The 19670-nt window shown below is 46.3% G+C and overlaps 1 protein-coding gene across 6 annotated transcripts in view; it reads right to left on the reverse strand.

Annotated features, from left to right (window-relative positions):
- REPS1 (RALBP1 associated Eps domain containing 1) overlaps positions 1-19670 on the reverse strand; it is a 2155944-nt gene that overhangs the window by 268299 nt on the left and 1867975 nt on the right. For all 6 annotated transcript variants that reach the window (XM_069608106.1, XM_069608108.1, XM_069608105.1 and 3 more), the window contains one exon: positions 6223-6318. In XM_069608106.1, the coding sequence (XP_069464207.1) occupies positions 6223-6318 (96 nt within the window). The remainder of the gene's footprint in view (positions 1-6222; positions 6319-19670) is intronic.

Below are 19670 nucleotides of genomic sequence, written 5' to 3' on the forward strand. Positions count from 1 at the left end.
TGTGGCTCTTTACTTCTGGAGTGGCTGGCTTTCTTTTTCAGGCCCCTTAAAAAAAGAAGAAACATAACAACAGGAGTGCCACAAGTCTAACACTTTCAGCACTGGCCCTAAATAAGAAAGAATAGGAATACCAAATAAGGTGTCTTTCTGGAATTCTATACAATAATTGCTAGACCCATTGCTAGACTCATTAAGTGTTTATTTCAGGCACACTTCAGGGGGTGAGTCACTGATTTAGTCTGTTCTTAAAGGCCTCAACTCAGCCTTTCATCCTTCTGAGGTTGATAAATGAGTACCAACACAGGTTGGGTGACATTGGGTGTATATTTTTTCTTTATAAAGCGCTTAAGCGTAACTGCTATATAATAACACATCATTATCATTTGGTCATGGACGTCTGCTTGAATTCACAGTAATTTGGTAATAATGGCCTAGACACACTGATCTTAACGATACATATGGCAATACATTCTTGTATGACATGTATACATCACATAGTAATATCGTAACCATATTTTTCATAGTGTCCAATGCTATGTGATGCCATTTCCTGTTTTGTCAACGGGTGAAAGGTCGTGTTCCATCTCTTCCCACGATATCACTTCGGGGTAGGGTCAAATGACATCACTTCCTGTGATATAATGGGTTAAGGGTCGTGTGATGTCACTTCCTCTACCCCTGGCATTTTGGTGAAATGACGTCCCTGCCATTAATGTCCCTGAATTAAACAAAGCCTGTGCCAGGCTGTTTTTTTAAAACATATTTTTTATTGATTTTTACAACAAACAAAAAAGAAACAAAACATAACCATTACACCCGACATTTTCTTTTTCAAAATTCTTAGCATACGTTTACACTTTGCTTATTACTGTCTTCCCCACTCCCCCCCTTTAACTCGAGCTTCTCCCATAGTTCTTCGAACCTCCTGTCTCTTGGGGTTACACCCCTCTGCCACTCTCAGGCGTGTCGTCTTCACTGGAATCAGCGTGGGAGATTCCCGACAATGCAGCTACCATTTGTCTCCACTCTATCAGAGGTCCCACTTCCCCATCCTCGCCTTTGTTGGCTACCTCGTGCCATACTACTATCTCGGCATCTGCCCATTTTAGGAGGTCGTTCCACCATGCCTCCAAACTGGTTTTATGGGACGCCTTCCAGCTCATGGCTATTCTCCTTTTGGCCAGGATGTAGGCCAGGTCTTTCGAGTTTGCACACGTGTTTCAGGTTATGTGGTCTGGCAAATCCCCCCACCATGCACGCCCAGATGGATTCCACATCTAGCTTGATTCCTTTATTGGACAATCGTGCTCTGATTTTCCCCCCAGAATTTTCCCACCTCCGGGCACGGCCAAAACATGTGAATCATCCCAGCCTCCACCTCCCCACACTTGGGGCATTTTTGTACTGCGGTGCTCCCAAATCTGGCTATCTTCCAGGGGGTCATGTACGCCCTATGGGTGACATATAACTGGATCTGCTGCAGCCTCGCATTCCTTGACACTTTTTTTTTATGGTATCTCGGGGCTCTTTTCCACTGCCCGACTTGCAAGAATATTCCTGCTTCCTCCTCTCAGTCCCGTCTCAGTTGAAGGGGCATCTTACCCACTCTAGACATCAATAGTTTGTAAATCCGGGATATTTCGTGCCTTCCCTCCGAGATATCATACATTGATTCTATGGCCGTGTCAGGTTGTTCTGCCAGTGCTATTTCAGACCACGTTTCCATCACCCGTTTAGTTATTCTGTTATATGTAATATACTGCCCCATATGTATCCCAGCTTCGTCCGCTATTCGTTGAAAGTCCAGTGCCTCCCCATCTTGCCATTTATCTCCCAATGTCGCTAGGCCCACCGGCTCCCAATATTTACAGATACCTTTCCTCAGTTGCTCATCCATCCCGTTTAGCGCCACTAGTGGTGCCTGCGGGGAACATGGGGCCGGATTTCCCAGAGCCAGGCACGCTTTACAACATATCTTCCATCCCAGTTCCAGCAATTTCGGGCGCCCATGCATCTCTGTTTTGGGTAACCATATCAATTCCCTCAGGAAGTAGGGTTCTCATTCGCCCCCTCAGCAATCTTGATTCCGCAGTCTCATCTTCGGATAGCCACCTAACAAAATATTGTAGCTGCGCTGCCAGGTAGTACATCTCGAAGTTCGGTGAATTTATGCCCCTTTGTCGTACGTGTTTTGTAACTTCCATAGGGCCACTTTGTTTCTGCAGTTATGCCACAGGAAGCCCCTCCATATGCTCTGGAGTCCGGTAAAAAAGCACTTAGGCATCATATATGGGATGTTTGCGAAGAAGTGTAGTAACCTAAGCAGGACCACCATTTTAAGCAAGGCCGCCCTCTCCATCATGGCTAGGGGGAGCTTTGCCCAGAACCCCATGCTGTTCTTGATGCCTTCTACCGCCTTTTCCGTTTTGTGTTTGTGCTTGTCTATTATAGTGTGGTAGATGTTGATTCCCAGATATCTAAATGTTTTGGTCTGCCAGGCTATTTGCAAGGTCGGTAAGTTCTCCTGTGGGATTTCACTGTACCTTCCCAGGGGGAACATGCTTGATTTTTTTGGGTTGACTGCTATACCCGAAAGAGTAGCGTAGCGCCCCATCACCTCCAGGATATATTGCAGGTTCTCCTCTGGGTACCGTAAGTAAAGCAGCATGCCGTCTGCATATAATATTAGGTCTGCCCCCCCCCCCCCCCCGGTGTAGACCCCTATTTCTTCATACGGCTGTCTCAAGCAGATCGCTAGTGGTTCCAGAGCGAGTATGTAGAGCATTGGGTCCAGGGGCAGCCCTGTCTCGTGCCTCTGCTGAGCTGCCATTTGTGAAATTATCGCTCCCGTTTTAACCCTGGCTGTTGGGGAGCTATACACCATTTTCACCCACCTAAGATAACCTGGTCCCATCCCATATTCTTTCAAGACTGCCATCATCCAGGGCCACCTTACAGAATCAAAGGCTTTTACTGCGTCTATCTTGACTATTGCTATTTCACCTGGGTCCCCCTCTACCTGTTCTATGATGTAGTGGAGCTGCCTGTGATTATCGGTTATGCTTCTGGCGGGGATGTAGCCGGTTTGGTCAGGGTGTATACGTTTATTTATCACCAGTTTAAGTCTGTTCGCCAGCACAGACGTTAGGATCTTGCTTTCCTGGTTTAGCATGGATAGGGGTCTGTATGACCCGCAGTCTGTGCTTGGCTTGTCAGGTTTGAGGAGTGGGACAATAACTGCCTCCATCAGGGATTCCGGCAGCCATCCTTTCTCGAAGGCCTCATTTAGCATTGCCAGTAGAGGGGGGAGGGGGGGGGGGGAACGTCCTGCCTGTATGTTTTGTAGAACTTGCTGGGGAGCCTATCTGGCCCAGGGACTTTGCTCGTGGGTAGGTGTAGTACCACTAGCTCCAGTTCCTCTATTGTGATTGGGGCCTCAAGGTACTCCCTTTCTTCCTCACTCAATTTAGGTAATCCTATGTTTTATAGTGTCTCCTGCTCTGCCTTCTCTCCTGCATCTTCGTAGAGGTGTTTATAGAATCTAAGGAAACCCTTGTTCACCCCCTCCTGAGTGTTGCAGACTTGACCAGCCTCTCCCGTGATCTCTCCAATTGCTGGTCTAGGGGTCTCGTTCTTATATAGCCATGCAAGCAGCCTTCCCGGTTTGTCTCCCCCTGCGTGCTGTCTTTCAATGTATTTTTTATAATTCAAGTTGCATAGCCTTTCCCAGAGCCCACCACATGCCAGTTGTAATTGGCTCGCACATTCATCGTCCTCCTGTGAGGTGCCCCCTTTGTTCATAATTGCCTCAAGCTCCTTTTCTTTTTCCTGCAGCTCCCGGGCTATCTTGTCCTGGAGTCCTCTGGATTTAGATATGGCCGCCCCCCCTTATTACCACCTTGAAGGCCTCCCACAGGGTGCCCTCTGACTCCACGCTTCCAGTATTATTTTCAAAGTACCCAATTATCTCCTCCCTTATATCTTCTCGGAATGCGGTATCCTTCAGTGCTTCGGCCCTGAGCCTCCATGTTGGGATCCTGGCCCTTGGGGGCTGATGACTCCACACCAGGTTCAGGGGGGAGTGGTCCGATAATATTCTCGCCTTGTATTCTGAGCCCGTCATCTCTCCAACGAGTTCTAATGTGGCAAACATGTGGTCCAGCCTCGTATACAGGTTGTGTGGGGCAGCATAATGTGAGTAGTACCTATCCTCTGGGTGTTGCTGTCTCCATATATCTTCTAGCCTAAAGTCTGAGCAGGGCTTGTAGCGTTTTCGCTGCGGGCGTGGGCTTATCTAATTTCCTGTCTGATCTGTCCATTTTGGGGTTCAGCATGCAGTTAAAGTCCCCTCGTATGTGGGGGCTGATCTTGCTATATAGTGTCTTAAAGTAAGTGACTGTATCTTGGTTGGTGGCATATGTGTTTACAATGCACAATTCTCTGTTTTCCAGCAGCCCCCGCATCACCACCATCCACCCGTCCGGCTCCACCGTAGCCTGTTGTATCTGGGTGCCAGGCTGTTAACAAGAACTAGTCAGTTATGCAATGTAAGGTAGGCATGGTATCAATAGACACAGACACAATAGAAAACACCTTTATTTTGGTACTTTGGTTGTGTTGGTAGAATTCCTAACTGGCCCTAACTCTAGAATGGGAGTAGTCTTGACCATTAAACAAATAAACACGTCCAAATAAGTCTAGTCAAAATAAAAAGGCCTATACTAAAAAAAACGAACCTTGCCCTACTTAAATAACAAATGTGTTAAGGGAATACAAAAGGAAAAATAGTGTCTCAAAATAAATGTCAGAATGGCTTTGGTATCAACTCCCTTCCCAACGTTCAGCAGCACAGGGTCTAGAGAGTTTCTTAAAAAGGATAGGTGGAGGGCACAGTTCTATCAGTCTTGCACACTTTAGCTTGCTGGTACAATTCAACAGTTCAGGCATGGGCTTCAAGCTTTTGGTAGTTCAATCACTTCCTTAGGCTTCGTCTGCCTTGTCATAAATGCACAGCTCTACTCTTGACCTTTACTTTGCCACAATTCAACAAAGGCTTCCCTCCGCCAGGGTCCAGTCTGTCTATTCACCTTTTCACTTTATCAGATTCTGCACAGGCTTCCCTCTGCTGGGCTCGAGCCTGTCTTTCTCTTTGTGGCCTCTTTCAAACTTCATATACTTTGCCCTCTTGGCATATTCAGATTTCACATACTTTGCTTTTCACTTACTCAACTTTCTTTCGGAATCACTGTTCCTTTCAGTTTTAATACAATTCAACTCAGAACTTTTCACAGAGACTTTTGAATGTGCGATTCCACCGCGCAGGACCACCACTCTGTTACTTTGTATACTTTCCTTTCACATCTCAGCAATTGTTCTTTCCATTACCCGTTTTATCGGCAAATGCACAACCTTCAACTTTTAACACAAACCAGGCTTCTGTTGCCTTCGATAACTCACTAGCCGTGTTAATTGGTCATCTTTCATCAACGCCTTTCATGCAGCAGTCAAGGCCGTTACCAATGCCTCCTCTGCTCCTCCCCAACTCCATTGTTCACCTGGGAGGGTAGCGTGCCGCTTGTAAGCACCTTGAAGATTTCTCTCTTCAGCTCACTCGGTTTCAAACTTGGAACACCTACGGCTTCCCGAAAGTGTGGAATTTTCGCCTGGCTCCCTCGTTCTTCTAAACTTCTGATCAGCCCCATGGCCTTCCAACTTACATAGCCTGGTTCCTATCAGCCCCGAAAGAGCTGTTCCTTCTCGTACACAGACTCGCTCAGAGTGTGCCTGTGCCCGCCACCTTTTATCCTGACAGAGAGTGTTAACAATTGGCAGGAGTGTAGCTGACTATTAAAGATGTTCCCCCAATCCACTTGAAGAGTCAGTGGTTGATTTTTCCATGACACTATGTACCCCAAATTCAGTCACTATTTATCTGTATCGCTAATAGGTGAGAATTAACTGATGTCTTTGCAGCTACAGCAAAGCCCATTTATTTTATCTGTGATTGGTAACACATCATCAAGTAAAATAAAATTAACTCAAAATGCGGTGGGAAAAAAAAGAAAATAACACTTCCTATATAAATGACCACAGCACCATGTTTTAAATTTTTTTTGGTAGCACACTAGCTCTAAAGTACAGATCCTAAATCTTTGTTTTAACATATTTGCTTTCACTCATTTACTGTATATCAACATGCAATACAATAGAAGATGGTCTTACTGCATTTGATGGAGCTGTGGCACATGACTTGTCTTCAACAACCCCATCTATTTTGGCAACTTTGAGAACTGCTGCTGCATCAGAGGGCTTTTCAACCTAAAATATCAAATCGCATTTACAAACATATCACATCCATTTGTTCAGTCTGCATACTTCTGATAAGTACTATGTCTAAAAAAGATACTAAGAACTCTGTACTTGTGAACTCCCCCATGGTTAACTACTCCTTTAAATAAAACAAACATTGGACTATGACAAATAAGTGAATACCTGTGAGCATGTTTAAGTACTACGAGAAAAACATTGTTGAGCAGCACAATATAAATAAGTAAACGTTTTGTCTTCAATATAAAAATACTCCACTTTCATTAAAAAAAAAATGTTTTGAACCTCTTTCCAGTCTTAAAAAAAAGAACAATTCTGACTTAACATTCAATCCCATATGTCACACCTGATTAAAAGGGTTCCTTTGGTGCGATTTCATATACCAAATAAGGACTAGCTTATTTTTATTTTTAAGTTCTTTATTTAACAGATTTACCATACGATGACATTTTCAACTTATTATGGACAAAGGACATTGATGATTTTACAGTCAGAGTAGCATGCACATTCAATAATTATATCTTATAGTGTCTGCTTTCAGACTTTGTATAGAGTACATGCCTAGGACTGCAATAACTGTTACACAGACAGACATGGTCCATTCAGCAAACATCTGGGAGCCTTCTATTTCCATTGTCTAAATCGATCATTGCTCAGAATTGAACTTTTGTTTTTTGCTTTAATACAAGTTTCTCCCCTTCGTGACAACTCTACTCAGAGTTCAGTGTCCCCCATCACCCATACTTTCAGCATCATTTCATCCTACCAGGCCAGGAATGGACTATGAGGGAATAGAGGGTCTTTTAGTGTAATACAATTTTTCTTCAACAAGGAGTACAAAAGGCAGCAGTATGAACAAAAATAAAGTGATAATACTTTCACATTAAAGCAGGTCAATTGATTTCAGTTACATTTCTTTGTTTTGGTTTTAGACCACAGAATGCACCATTAAAACATGATTGCACAAGAAATTAAATTGACAATGAAACCACGCATCCATCAGACTATATTACTGCCACTCATATCCGAATTTCCTAGAATAACCGTATATTCAGTAACAGCCCTGATGAAGAGCTTAGCTTGAAGCACATGTTGGCTGAACATGTGTTTTTAGAATTTAAAAAAGGTGGAATACGAAGGAGGCGTGGCTTGGAGCTGCCGCCAGTGGCATGTCTCCCTAGAAGCTCCTGCCGGGCTCCGAGCATCGAGCGAAATGACGCCGGCCCATCAGTCCATTAAGTCGGAAAAAGAGAAAATAAGGAAAGGAAGGTGCAGGTTTCGCCTGCAAATTGCAATGGAGAAGCGCCGTGATTACAGAGAACACCACACTCAAGCTTTGAGCCCGGCGCGGAAGCGCAGGGAAAATGGCCGCTACCTTCTGGGGTTCTCTGCTAATCATATGGAGTAGGAGACACCATAAACGGGTAGTCGTTGGAGCCTAGCATGGCTGTATCGGACAACAACTCGTATGCAATAGCACCGACTTGTTCATCTAATCAGGACCATATGGGTTACTACCAGCGAGTAACCCAAAGGATGCGGGGGGTGCATAGCCCCAACCAGCAGAGGTGTGGACGCCGCAAACAGCAGGTGCACTGGTGACCATGGCCCGCGTCCCTCTGCACCCGCCTTCCTCCTACATGCCACCTACAGCAAACAGAGCTGGGGGCTCGCCGCAGCTTTGGTGAGAACATATTGGGACACCAGCAACCGCCCAGCTAACGCGGGATGTAAGGCCGCGGGACAACGGACACAGCTGTCGTGAGCACCGGGAACATCAGGTGCATCTCAAGACACAGAACCCCCAGCGGACAACAGCAGCGGAAGCCTTCTGTCCTGGCTGGTGGATGTGGGGTACAGGGGGGGAACCAAGGCTGAAGGAGCATGCACAGCATTCTATCCCTCCCTCGTAGCGCACTGTAGCGCTACTACAGGAGGGATTTGAGTTGGTTATTTGGGGTCTGAGGAGGAAGCGGCCACTCCAAAAACTCCTCCATGGTCTGAGGGGACCGTGAATGCCCTGGTTGAGCTAGAGGGCTCTAAGAAGGCGACACTCCGAACATAGAAGCAGTAAACCAATTCGGAGGGAACCAAACAAGGCCGATAGGGCCAGCATAGGGCGATGGGGCCCCACAAGGTATACAAATACCGCAAGAACCCACGGAATCTTGAGTTCCAAGCGCATTCACAAAGAAACACCCTCCCATCCTGCGCCTTCAGGGGAAAACTGGGGTAATGGAACCCCCAAACAGAAGTACTTCAACTGGGGACCGTCCGGGGCTACGCAGCAACCTCCTATAGGGGCACCTCAGCCCTAGATTAGGTATCCATCAACAGAGTGAAGCCTGACACAACAGCTTTATTGAGGTGGCAGCCCGTCCCTAGTCACAGAAGAAGGACCTAGTGTAAGCAGATGCATCAAAGACATAACCTCCCCGAACAGGTTAAATCAAGGGATAGCAATCCTCAACTACGTTGCCTCTCCTGAAAAGATAACAGAGTAAGGAGCTAAGGGACCTGAACCGCCAAGCAACCTCACAAAGAACGGCTTTCCAGTCCCCTTGACCCTGCAGAGAGTTCAGGGGAGGGTGAAATATCAGAGGAACGACAAGACGGGCTACTCCCAACCCAATCACAGTGCCGAATATAAGGACACAATGGCGAAAAGCGGAAACGCAATCAAGCAGGCGGATATCGCAACGTTAATGAGCTGCACCATCCCAGAGAAGACGAAGAAGGGGACCCACCAGCCCTGGCCTTGAGTCTCCAGATCCAGCACAATCGGCCACGTAATCAGATCTAAAAGACCTGCTTCCGGCCCTAACAAAGGAGATCCAAAAAGGAACCAAAGAAGTTACGAAGATGATCAACTCCCTCGACAAGAGGGTGGTAGCTGTAGAGAACCTAACAGCTGAAATAGAGAATGAGTTACGTGACCAAACATTTTAATGGGAGAAAGGGCAGGACAGGATTGCAGCCCTAGAGGCGAGATGTTAATTGCTGAAGGCAAAGCAGAAGGTAGCTGAAAACAGGTCGAGGCGTAATAACATCCGCCTCCGGGGAATCCTAACTTCAGTTTCGGACTCAGGCCTGGAGAGCTATGTATCAGACCTATTTAGATTCATAATAACACTCCCAGACGACTTACCGTTGGAAATGGGCCGAGTGCACAGAACCGCCCCGAGACAATCAACCTCATCTCCACCAGACGTTCTCGCCAGGGTTCACTTTTATAGAGTAAAAGAAGAGATCATGAGAGAAGCCAGGTCAATGCACCAAATCATTTTTAGAGACTCCACGATCCTACTTTACCAAGACCAAGCAAACTCCACCCTTCAGAAACAGAAAACCGTCAAGGTGCTGACAGAATGGCTGCGTGAAAGAAAGGTTCTGTACCCTTGGGGCTTTCCAACATCCTTAAAATTCACCTGGGAGGGAGCCCAAAAACAGATCCACTCCCTGAGAGAAGCTGAAAAATGTGTAGGTGTCAGCAGGGGAAGCGAGGATTCCGCAAGGGAGGGCGCTGCTCAAGATCCCGCCAAGAAACAGGCAGCGACAACATGGACAAGAGGAGCAGAAGGCGCAGGATCGGGGTCCTGCCCGAAGAAAGACTAACCCAGACTGAGCTTCCCAAGTACTGTACGAACAACCAAGGTCAGTGGATCTTCCCCAGAGGTCCCCAACTTAACATTGGTATAAGCTGTTGGAAACACGCGTTAGTCGGGGGGGAGAGGTGAGGGGGCCAGGGGCAGAGGGCTGGAGAAACCCCTATTAGCAGTTGAGGAACAAACCAAAGAAAAGTTGAGTTCATATTCTACTGATCACGCTGAATACGAGTTGACATTATATCTTGCGGTTCACGTGTTGGGCCCAGTTGGCCACATTAGCTCGATGTTGGAGCACTACAAGTTGCCCTGTTAGGTAGAACAGGTTCTTTCCTACTGGTTCAAAGGAGGATGGGTGGTGGGGGGGGGAGGAGGAGGAGGGAGCGGGAAACAAGAAGAATTGAGAAGAATGGAGTGTTACATCCACTCTCTCAAATAGCTAGAGTAAATAACACACTGATATCCACAGGCATCTTAGGAACACACAGCCAGCACAATACCATTCAAGCAGTACACACTGGGCCCAGCAAGGAAGCACTCAAAGCTAAACCTGCCAAGGAACCTCATTGGGTTGGATGATGAGAGTGAAATCAAAATCCTCAACATGGAACGTCCAGGGGCTTAATTCCCCGGGGAAGCGTAGGTCTGTGGAGCACAAGCTTGCTCTGCTGGCGGGAGATTAGTGCTTCTCCAGGAAACTCACCTGCTGCAAGCCGACGAAAAGCATATTAGATTTAAAAGCCACAAAAAGACATTTTTCGGTGCATCTGGGGAGAAAAAAAGGGGGAGTTGCAATCTTATTGAGTGAGAGGGTCCAGCTAACAGGAATCACAGTTAGGCGAGACCCCTGAGGTAGATATCTCCTAGTGAAAAAGCAGTTTGTAGAATAACCTATCACCATTGTGGCTGTGTACTGCCTTAACAGTGCCGAGGACAAGTTCTTATCTGACCTAATCCTGATTATCCTGGTGTTTATGGAGGGATTCCTCCTTGTGGTTGGAGACTTTAACTTGGTCCCCGATCCACTAATGGACAAAACTCTCCCTCCAACTAGATCAGACTACATCAAAGCATTATCTTTAGCTAGGCTCCTCAGGGAAACGTAGACGGTGGTTGCTTGGAGATTGTCCAATATGGGAACCAGGGATTACACCCACTATTCCTATGCGCACAGGGGTTTTTCAAGAATAGACCTTTTGCTAGTCACAAGTGCTCTATACCCATGCCTGGACAAGGTAGAGATACACACACGAATGATCTCGGATCATGCCCCAGTATATGCAACCCTTAGCATAAGAGGCTCCACACACCCCCCCGGAGATATTGTAAATTATGTGACTCCATTCTGTTAGACGAGAGCATTAAAAAGGAAACCGGCGAGACATCAAATACTTCACTGGAAACACGACAGCCGACATGGCCATAGACATTGTCTGGGATGCCATGAAAGTGGTAGTGAGGGGTACACTCATTAATGCAGGGGCTGCACAGCTGCGGGTCTCAGAAATCGTAGTAACAAAACTAGAGGAAAAGGTAATAGCCTTGGAAAAAGAGTTGAAAACCCATAGGACGAGGAAAACAGAGGCCTTTTAAAAAAGCCAAAATCACACTGGAGATGCACTGGACGAACTGCTCATCGAAGTCACTGGCCTACACAAAACAATTTTATTACAATAACGGTAACAAAATAAACCGGGTACTCGCATATAAGTTAAAAAAGGTACATAGCAGGAATAACATCCCACAGCTCATAGGAGCCGACGGTAGAGCCTGGTACATGGAGGGTGACAAAATTGAAGAGCTGGTGAACCACCATAAAGCAGTAAAGTCGGGGCCACCCACTTCCCTTGATAATCTGGACAATTACTTACAATCCAACAATTCTCAAAATAAAACTCAACTAATGACTTTAGAAACCCATATTATACTGGAAGAAATAGTGGAAGCCATGTACAGCACTGGGCCCTGATGGGCTAAATTCTATAAGACCTATGCACATGTATTGGCCCTGCAACGGACAACTCTGTTTAACTCTTTCCCGACGACAGGTACCCTTAATAAATCAATGGCGGAGTCGCTAACAATCCTAGTCCACAAGCGAGGGAAAGACGCTGAACAGGCCTCCTCCTATAGACCAATAACTTTAATGAACAATGATGGGAAAATGTTTTCGAAGGTATTGGCCACTAGACTAAAAACGCAACTCCCAGACATAATAGCCTGAGACCAGGCAGGATTTATTCCGGGGAGGGGGGCACACGACAACATTAGGCATGCCATAAACCTTATAGAAAGTGCGCACAGGATGGAGGAGGGAATGGTCGTAATTTCATTAGACGCACAAAAGGCTTTTGATTTGGTGGACTGGGGCTATATCAGAAATATGCTAGCGTATTTTGGATTTGGCCCAAACTTCATAAAATGGACAATGGCCAACTATCAGAATCCTACCACGCAGCTCCGGGTCAATGGCATCTGATCTGAGACGATAAACATTACCAGGGGAACAAAACAGGGCTGCCCCCTATCACCTCTGGTTTTTACCTTATACATGGAGCCTTTTTCTAATAAGATCCGACAAAATCCAAAGATAAAGGGGCTCACAGTGGGGGGCCATGAATACACAATTGCACTATATGCAGACGATGTGCTAGTGACCACGTCTAAATTGGACACATCCCTGGGCCCCTCTGGGAGGAAATCTAGGAATTTGGGTTGGTTACCGGGTTCAGGGTGAATTTGGGTAAGTCATCAGCACTGGCAATCAATCTTACCAAAAAGCAAAAGATGGACCTTAGTCCCATGCTACCGATCCCCTGGGCCGAAACCGCAATCAAATAACTTGGGGTACAGATCCCTAAAGATACCTCCTGTTTATATCTAAGCAACTTCCCACAGCTATTTGATGACTTTCGGCGAGACCTAAAGCTTCGGGAAAACCAAGAAATGTCCTGGTTCCACCGAATAGCCGCAGTAAAAATGAAACTAATTCCCAGATTACTCCACCAATACGCAGCACTTCCGGTACACATTCCGGATAGCAAATTACTCTCCCTGCAGAAAAATATACAAAAATCTGTTTTTAGGGGGGAGGCTCCCAGAATAGCAAAGATGATTATGAGGGCTAAGGGAGGCCCGGGAGGCCCAGACGTTGCTAGGTACGCGTTCGCAGCACAACTATCCCATGCATAGACGTGGGCTCAGTCAACGGACCAGCCGTTCTGGACGCAACTAGAAGAGGCCTGGTGCCCGGTTCCCCTGGCTGATCTCCCACACTTACCAACAATAAAAGCCCAGACAAATCAGAGCCCCCTCACAGCAACAAAAATGACTGCTCACAGCTGGAAAGCAGCAGCTCGGAAATTGGGTTCCAGGGGCACCCTAGGTCCACTCACACCTATTTGGAATAACCCTGAATTCACACCAGGAAATTACCTGCATAGCTGTGCATCATGGAAGGAGGGAGGGTTGGAGAGATTTTCTAGAAGAGGGTTCTTCTATAACATTTGAAAAATGCAAGGAGAGATTTAAGGTAGAAGAGACCGAGCGGTTTCATTATGCCCAGCTACGGCATTGGATCTCACACTAAGCAGTCAGGGAGAAGGGGGCTAGACACCTAACAGCACTAGAATTGTCCTTACTATCAGCAACTCCAAGGGGGAAAATCTCGGTGATCTATCGCCTCCTGGACAGAACAGACCCTGCTAAAAAAGAAAAGAATATGCTCGATTGGGAGAGGGACTTAAGCCGAGCAATAGATATAGAAGAATGGGGAAAGATCTGGGCCAGACTACACAAAAGCACTCAATGCATCGCAAACAGAAGGGGGATATAAACTCTGTTATAGATACTATGTCAACCCCAGACCAATTAAATAAGACCAACCTTGAAATGTCCTCAGACTGCTGGAGAGGGTTTGCAACTAGGGGCACCCTGTGTTAGGGAGAATTCTCTTCTAAGGCTAATGTCCCTTACCTATAGAGTCCCCCAGCAGCTTTGCTGGATTTGAAGGGTTTATTTTTTTCTCCTGCTAAGAGCGAGACCCTTTTTCCCACTCTTAGACAGATTGCTAGTGTATGTTTTAGGCTATCTTGTGTGCTTATGGTCTCTGGGGTTTTTCTCACCCTCGTAGGAATCGTCTTTTTAACATGTGCGTGTCATGATCTCTGCTTCCAAAAGGTCAGGGTTTTCCCAACTCCCTTGGAAGCAGATCCATAACCCAGGTGCGAGTGCCAACCAGTCCCAATTGGGACCTTTTGGACCCAGTCCTGGCGCCAGTGGCACCAGGCTCATAAATATGCCCAGTCCCAGCGCTGGAAGCGCCGGGCTCATAATGCTTGGGTGGACTTACCTGCAGCAGACCATGCTGCTTACTTGCCTGCCAGTTGAGCCTCTGATCCTCTTCTGTTTGGAACTACTTTTCCTGTTGGGTGGGGCAGGAGCCACTCCCTAGGTTCAGAACACTGGAACTCTTCTGGAAAGCAGGAACTCTTTTCTTACCTAGGCGTGGCTGTGGAAGGAGACACCTAAGCACTACAGGAGGCTATTTAAACCACACCCGATGGATGAATCTTGCTTTGCGTTATTCTGCATCCTCTGCAGCAGAACGCTCATCGTGTCTTCTGCATCTGATCCTGGGCCTAAGGAAAAAGCCTTACCATCCTGAATCCAGTCTTCAGCAACACCTATAAAGACAAGAAAGAACAGGTTAGCATTACGGTCTTCAGTGACAGCTCTTCACTTACCTGGTCCATCGGCTGTCACCAACGCCTCGCGCTGCATTCCGACATCTGAAGGACAAAGGCTTACCTACTCTTCGTGCGCTCCGGAGGTCTTCACACTGCATTCCGGCATCTGAAAGACAAAAGCTTACCAACTCTTCGCACGCTCCGGAGGCCTTCGGCGCTGCATCCTGCATCTGAAAGACAAAACAAGGTGCGTTTAAAGACATTGGGGAACTTTAATACTCACGTGCCATTACTCCTTTCCACATCTAACCCAGTGGGTATTCCGGCACCCTGCAGCCGCTCCGAACTTATACCTGCAAAATAAAAAGACAGTTAGAGCGCATCGTGAAGCAGGCAACAAGCGCTTACTTACGTGCTTCCAGGCGCTTCTATTCATCACACGGGCTCCATCTTCAACTCACTTCAGCCCGTCATCTACCATCGCCGGAACCCTGCAAAACAAGAGACATCATTACTAAAGACTTTAAAGACATTAGAATTACTCGAAACTTACCGTTCGTGCAGTAAACGACGGACAGCAGTCCTCTGAAGTCAAGAGGCCTGCTCCCCTTATCCAGTGAAGAAACTGGTTACAGCACCCTGCCCCGAGGCAGATGGAGAGCACGGCGTTCACTTACCTAAGGTGAGAGCGTTAACCTTCGGGGTTCTATAGGAGAAGAGAAAGGGAAGAAGAGAGACATTCAATAACCCAGTTCATTAATCCCATATTTTCTATCTGCAGACATCTTACCCTTCGAGTCAGACATACAGTGCACAGAGGTCCAGCCCAAAGAGCCAGCCGTGTGTTACACATCACCTTTGAAGATACGGTATACGCCCAGTCAAGACCGGCGCCTCTACGGGAATCAGGTGAGCGTTACAGTGTGGTACCCAGCACCCTCCGTGCCGTACCACAGGGGTGTCGTAGCGACCCTCAAACATAGACTCCATACCCTGGGACTGACTACTGTCTCCCAGGGCATGTCAAGTCCCCATTGACTTTACTAGTCAATACTTATGAACTAAACCAGTACAAACCATCTTACTATGGAAGTACTGGAAAGGGTTAATAGTTTTTCCCTTACATTCATTTTTGAGGGGGCACCGTACAGTCCCTCTCTCAAAAGTTCCTGGCTGGTGGCACTGGTTACTACTGTAAATATTCGACTGCAAATATTTTCCTATGGGATTTTCCCATTGTTCGAGGCTACCAAATTTTACTGACAGCCTCTAACATGCCGCTGGTTTATTGTAATATTAACTTTACTCCAGTAGGTTTTTATTGCCAGAACTTTAATATTTCTTTCTCATGTCTTTCTCTGTAATCCTAACCCATGTCGGGATCCTTTGTTCGTCCTTTTGGCGGGCTTCTGCACAGAAGCCCTCCTCTCGGCGCCACTGAGCCTGGGGTAGACAGGATGTGTGGTAGGGGAATAGGCACCCTGGACAGGGTGGCCTACGCAACCCAAGTCGCACTCTGCCCTGATAGGCTGGGGGGGTGGGGTTCTCCCGCCAGGAGAGCCACCCCACTGTGTGAGTGACAGGTAGGCTGTTTGAATGGGGTCTTGCTGCATAAAAGCAGGGTCCTGAGGACTGGAGAACAAGACGTCGCCACTGGAACTAAGAAACCGAAGAGGAGAGAAGCAGAAGACATCTGCAACGACAACCACTGGTGAAGCCCTGCTGCAGATCCTCACCACTTCTCTCCAACAACTTGAGAAGATCTTCCTCTGCAAGAGTCTTCTTCCCTTGAGCTGGTGGGGCCAACCAGTTCGCCAATCGCCTTCCAGGACCTGCCTTGGTCGAATCGCCAGTGCCAAGCACTAGGAGACGGGCTAGCCAGGCACCCGTCCACCAAGACCGCGATTTAAAGGAGCGTACCTTTTATTCGTTGGGCAGCACTGCGGCTGGTTTCATCCCTGGGCAGTGCAGTAACTCGAACCTTCCTCCACGATGAGAGCCTTTCTTCCTCTGCTGGATCTCCCGAACTGCAGGAACTGCCAGGAACTACCACCACCGCAGGAGCCTCTTCTACTTTAAAAGGTAAATTGTTCCACCAGGCCTCCCGTTTCGTTGGGTATCGCTAAAGGTGTTTTAAATCCTTTACTTACCTACTGGGTTGGCCGCCCCTATCATCTAACATTGTCTTTCACCTTCTGCAACCGCCTTTTCGAATCGTTAAACAAAGACTTGACTGCAGCTACTAGAACATTTTGATCTTGGGCACATTGCCTTGTACCACTGACACTGGCACTGTCCTATTGTCTCTGGCTAAATTTGTTACAACTGCCTTTTCTAGATTACTTCTCACCTAGAAATGTGTTGATGCACCTAACCACCTTTTCCTTCCCTCTTTTTAAACTTGTGAAGTGCTATTTTGCTCCGTTTTCACCTCAGTATTGCATATGCTAAAGTACTGCCTTGTCTAAAACTTGTTCATAATCTACTTGGGAAGTGTTGCTGGTGTGTTAAAGTGTCTAAACCTGTATAACTTGTCCTTTCCCTCCCTCCTGAGAAATTGATAGAGTGCCATTTCTGCTTGGTTTTCACTGTGCTGTTTTGCTCAGTTTTCACTATTGCTCAAACTTGTCTACAATTTAAATAGGGAGTTATGTACACTTTTCTTGACTGATTTAACTTGCTTTAATAATAGTGATGTGTGTGAACATCAGAGTGTAAAATAAATATATATATTCTTTTTGATACAAAGCTTTGGTCAGCGTTTCATTGTTCCATAGTATTGTGGTCCTAATGTGTAAACCCTGAACACTGCTCATCTCCCTCTTGAGATAAGTCTCACTACTTAGCCACAGATACCAACTAAATCTTGGTGGTACAGACCGATACCAAAGGGGATTTTCTGGCTTATACATGTAGTCTTAATCTTCTGTAGTGCTCCCTAAGGGAACTGCACAGGATTCTGCTTAACACCCTTTATCACCTATTGTGGACCTGTCCAAAAGCAGAGGGATACTGGAGGGACGTGACAGACCACATTAAAGCAATCACTGGACTGACAATCCCGTGGGATCCCGGAATAATACTTCTGGGAGAAACAGGGGAGGGGAATTCCCACTCTCGGGGCAGATACTGCGTCTGTGCACACACCTTGTTAGCTGCAAATGTTGCAATGGCACGGATCTGGAAAAATGCAGAAGGCCCCTCAATCCCGCTATGGTGGTCAAAGTGTTGGGAAATCATAGTAGCAGAGAAGATAACAGCGATCCGCTCGGGAAACCTGAACAATTTCCTGAACACATGGGCACCCTTCATGGACTACTCAGAAAAATGTCCAAGTCTCACTTGAAGGCCTCCACTAACGCGATGACTCCAGGGTGGAGCGGACTAAAAGCCTAATGAACGGGGCAGAGTGTATTTGAGGCTTGAGGCCTCCAAAGAGAATATACGGAGTAATAGCCACATCAACATTCCCTGTAGAATGAAACTTGTTTCTGGCTCTGTCTAATATTTTGTGTTAATGAAGAATGCTATGTTGATGTCAATGTGTACTTAAGTTAAAATTTTATAAAATGTTTGGTTGAACAAAAAGGCTGAATACATGTTACCTGGGCTGAAAATGTGTGTTTTTTTAATGTAATAAGGCTGAATATGTGATACTCTTGTACTGGCTGAACATATCTGTCATCTGAACAGGCAGAGCACATATGAAAGTTATCCAATCAGAATTGGTACTGGTGTAAACATACATTCAGTACATGTCAGAATGAATGAGCTCAGGCGCATAGAAAGGCGCAATGGGGGTACAAATAAGAGCTTACAGTTGTGTCAATCAGGAAGCTGGTGTGATTGTGCAACCCCCATCAGATACTGTTTCAATCTGGCTCAGCAGTCTTTTTATCAGGATATCGATCTCGTAGGTTTTATTCTTGTTTATTGCACTATTTAAGGTCATAAACCCATTGAATGACAGTAGGGGCAGTCTTGTTTATCCATCATTTGGCAATTACCAGTTTTGCTAACGAACAGGCCAAAACTACTAACTTGCATGCTGGTTTTCTTACTGTCTGCATTCAGCCCAGTATTCATGATTCTGGAGACAGTGGAGGACAGAGTAGAGATCCTCTTCCAAACTTTCATTCAGAACAACTGTGTCATTAGAAAAGAGCACATGATGTGCAAAACTGAGTCATGAGTCAGCGTGTAAGTTAAATCTAGGCATTTTCTGAGAGGTGCAATAATAGTACTAGGATATATATTGACATTGAAGTGAGTGTAAGAGTGAGTGAGAGAGACGCCCTTTTATCATGCATGAGCAACTGCAAGTTTCCACTGGTTACACATTGGGAAACTTATCTGCGGTATCCCCTATCAGCAACTGTGAGATGACAGCGTAATTCTCAGAGATAAAATTAATGTACAGAAAGAGGGATCTAGAGTAGACCGCTGAGTGAAGGATGAACTTGCCGACAGGCCTATCTGGTGGTGTATTGGTGAAAGTCCAGAAGAAATCTTCTCAAGGCAGTCCTTAGTCTGAACAAGAGGGTATACATAGGAGATATGCCACTTAGCTCACACCATCTCATGTCTAAGATTAATCGCCCATCCTCACCATTTTGTAGCCCAAAAACACATGCGATATACGGTGTGGCAGGTGAGGAAGAGGACGCAGACACTTCCAATGCGTGTTAAATTAAAGAACAAGGCCTATCTTTCCCTTTGACTAAGGGGTGTTTCCTACCTATTTTACTAAGGTGCTCGTCAGTGAACGTCCAAAATGAATAAGTCCGCTGTGCAAAACCGGCCCCAACAGACCCTACAATTAAGGTCAGGCGAATGACTCCCTTCTCCCGATTTCTTCTTGCAGTTGTCTTCTTTCTTTCTCTTGTTAAAATGCAATTTTTAAATAGTATTTCCTTAATTTCTTCATCAATTCACATAGTTCTCCCAAGCTCCTGTTGGCTTTTCGCTCCTCTTAAGAGATATTTTTCTTTAACCTTTCTCCAACTTTTGGATCTGGGTTAATGGGCTCTGAGTAACCTTGGAAAGTACA

This window comes from Ambystoma mexicanum, chromosome 4q, assembly GCF_040938575.1.
Source record: "Ambystoma mexicanum isolate Mex_15411 chromosome 4q, UKY_AmexF1_1, whole genome shotgun sequence".
Classification (NCBI taxonomy): Eukaryota; Metazoa; Chordata; class Amphibia; order Caudata; family Ambystomatidae; genus Ambystoma; species Ambystoma mexicanum.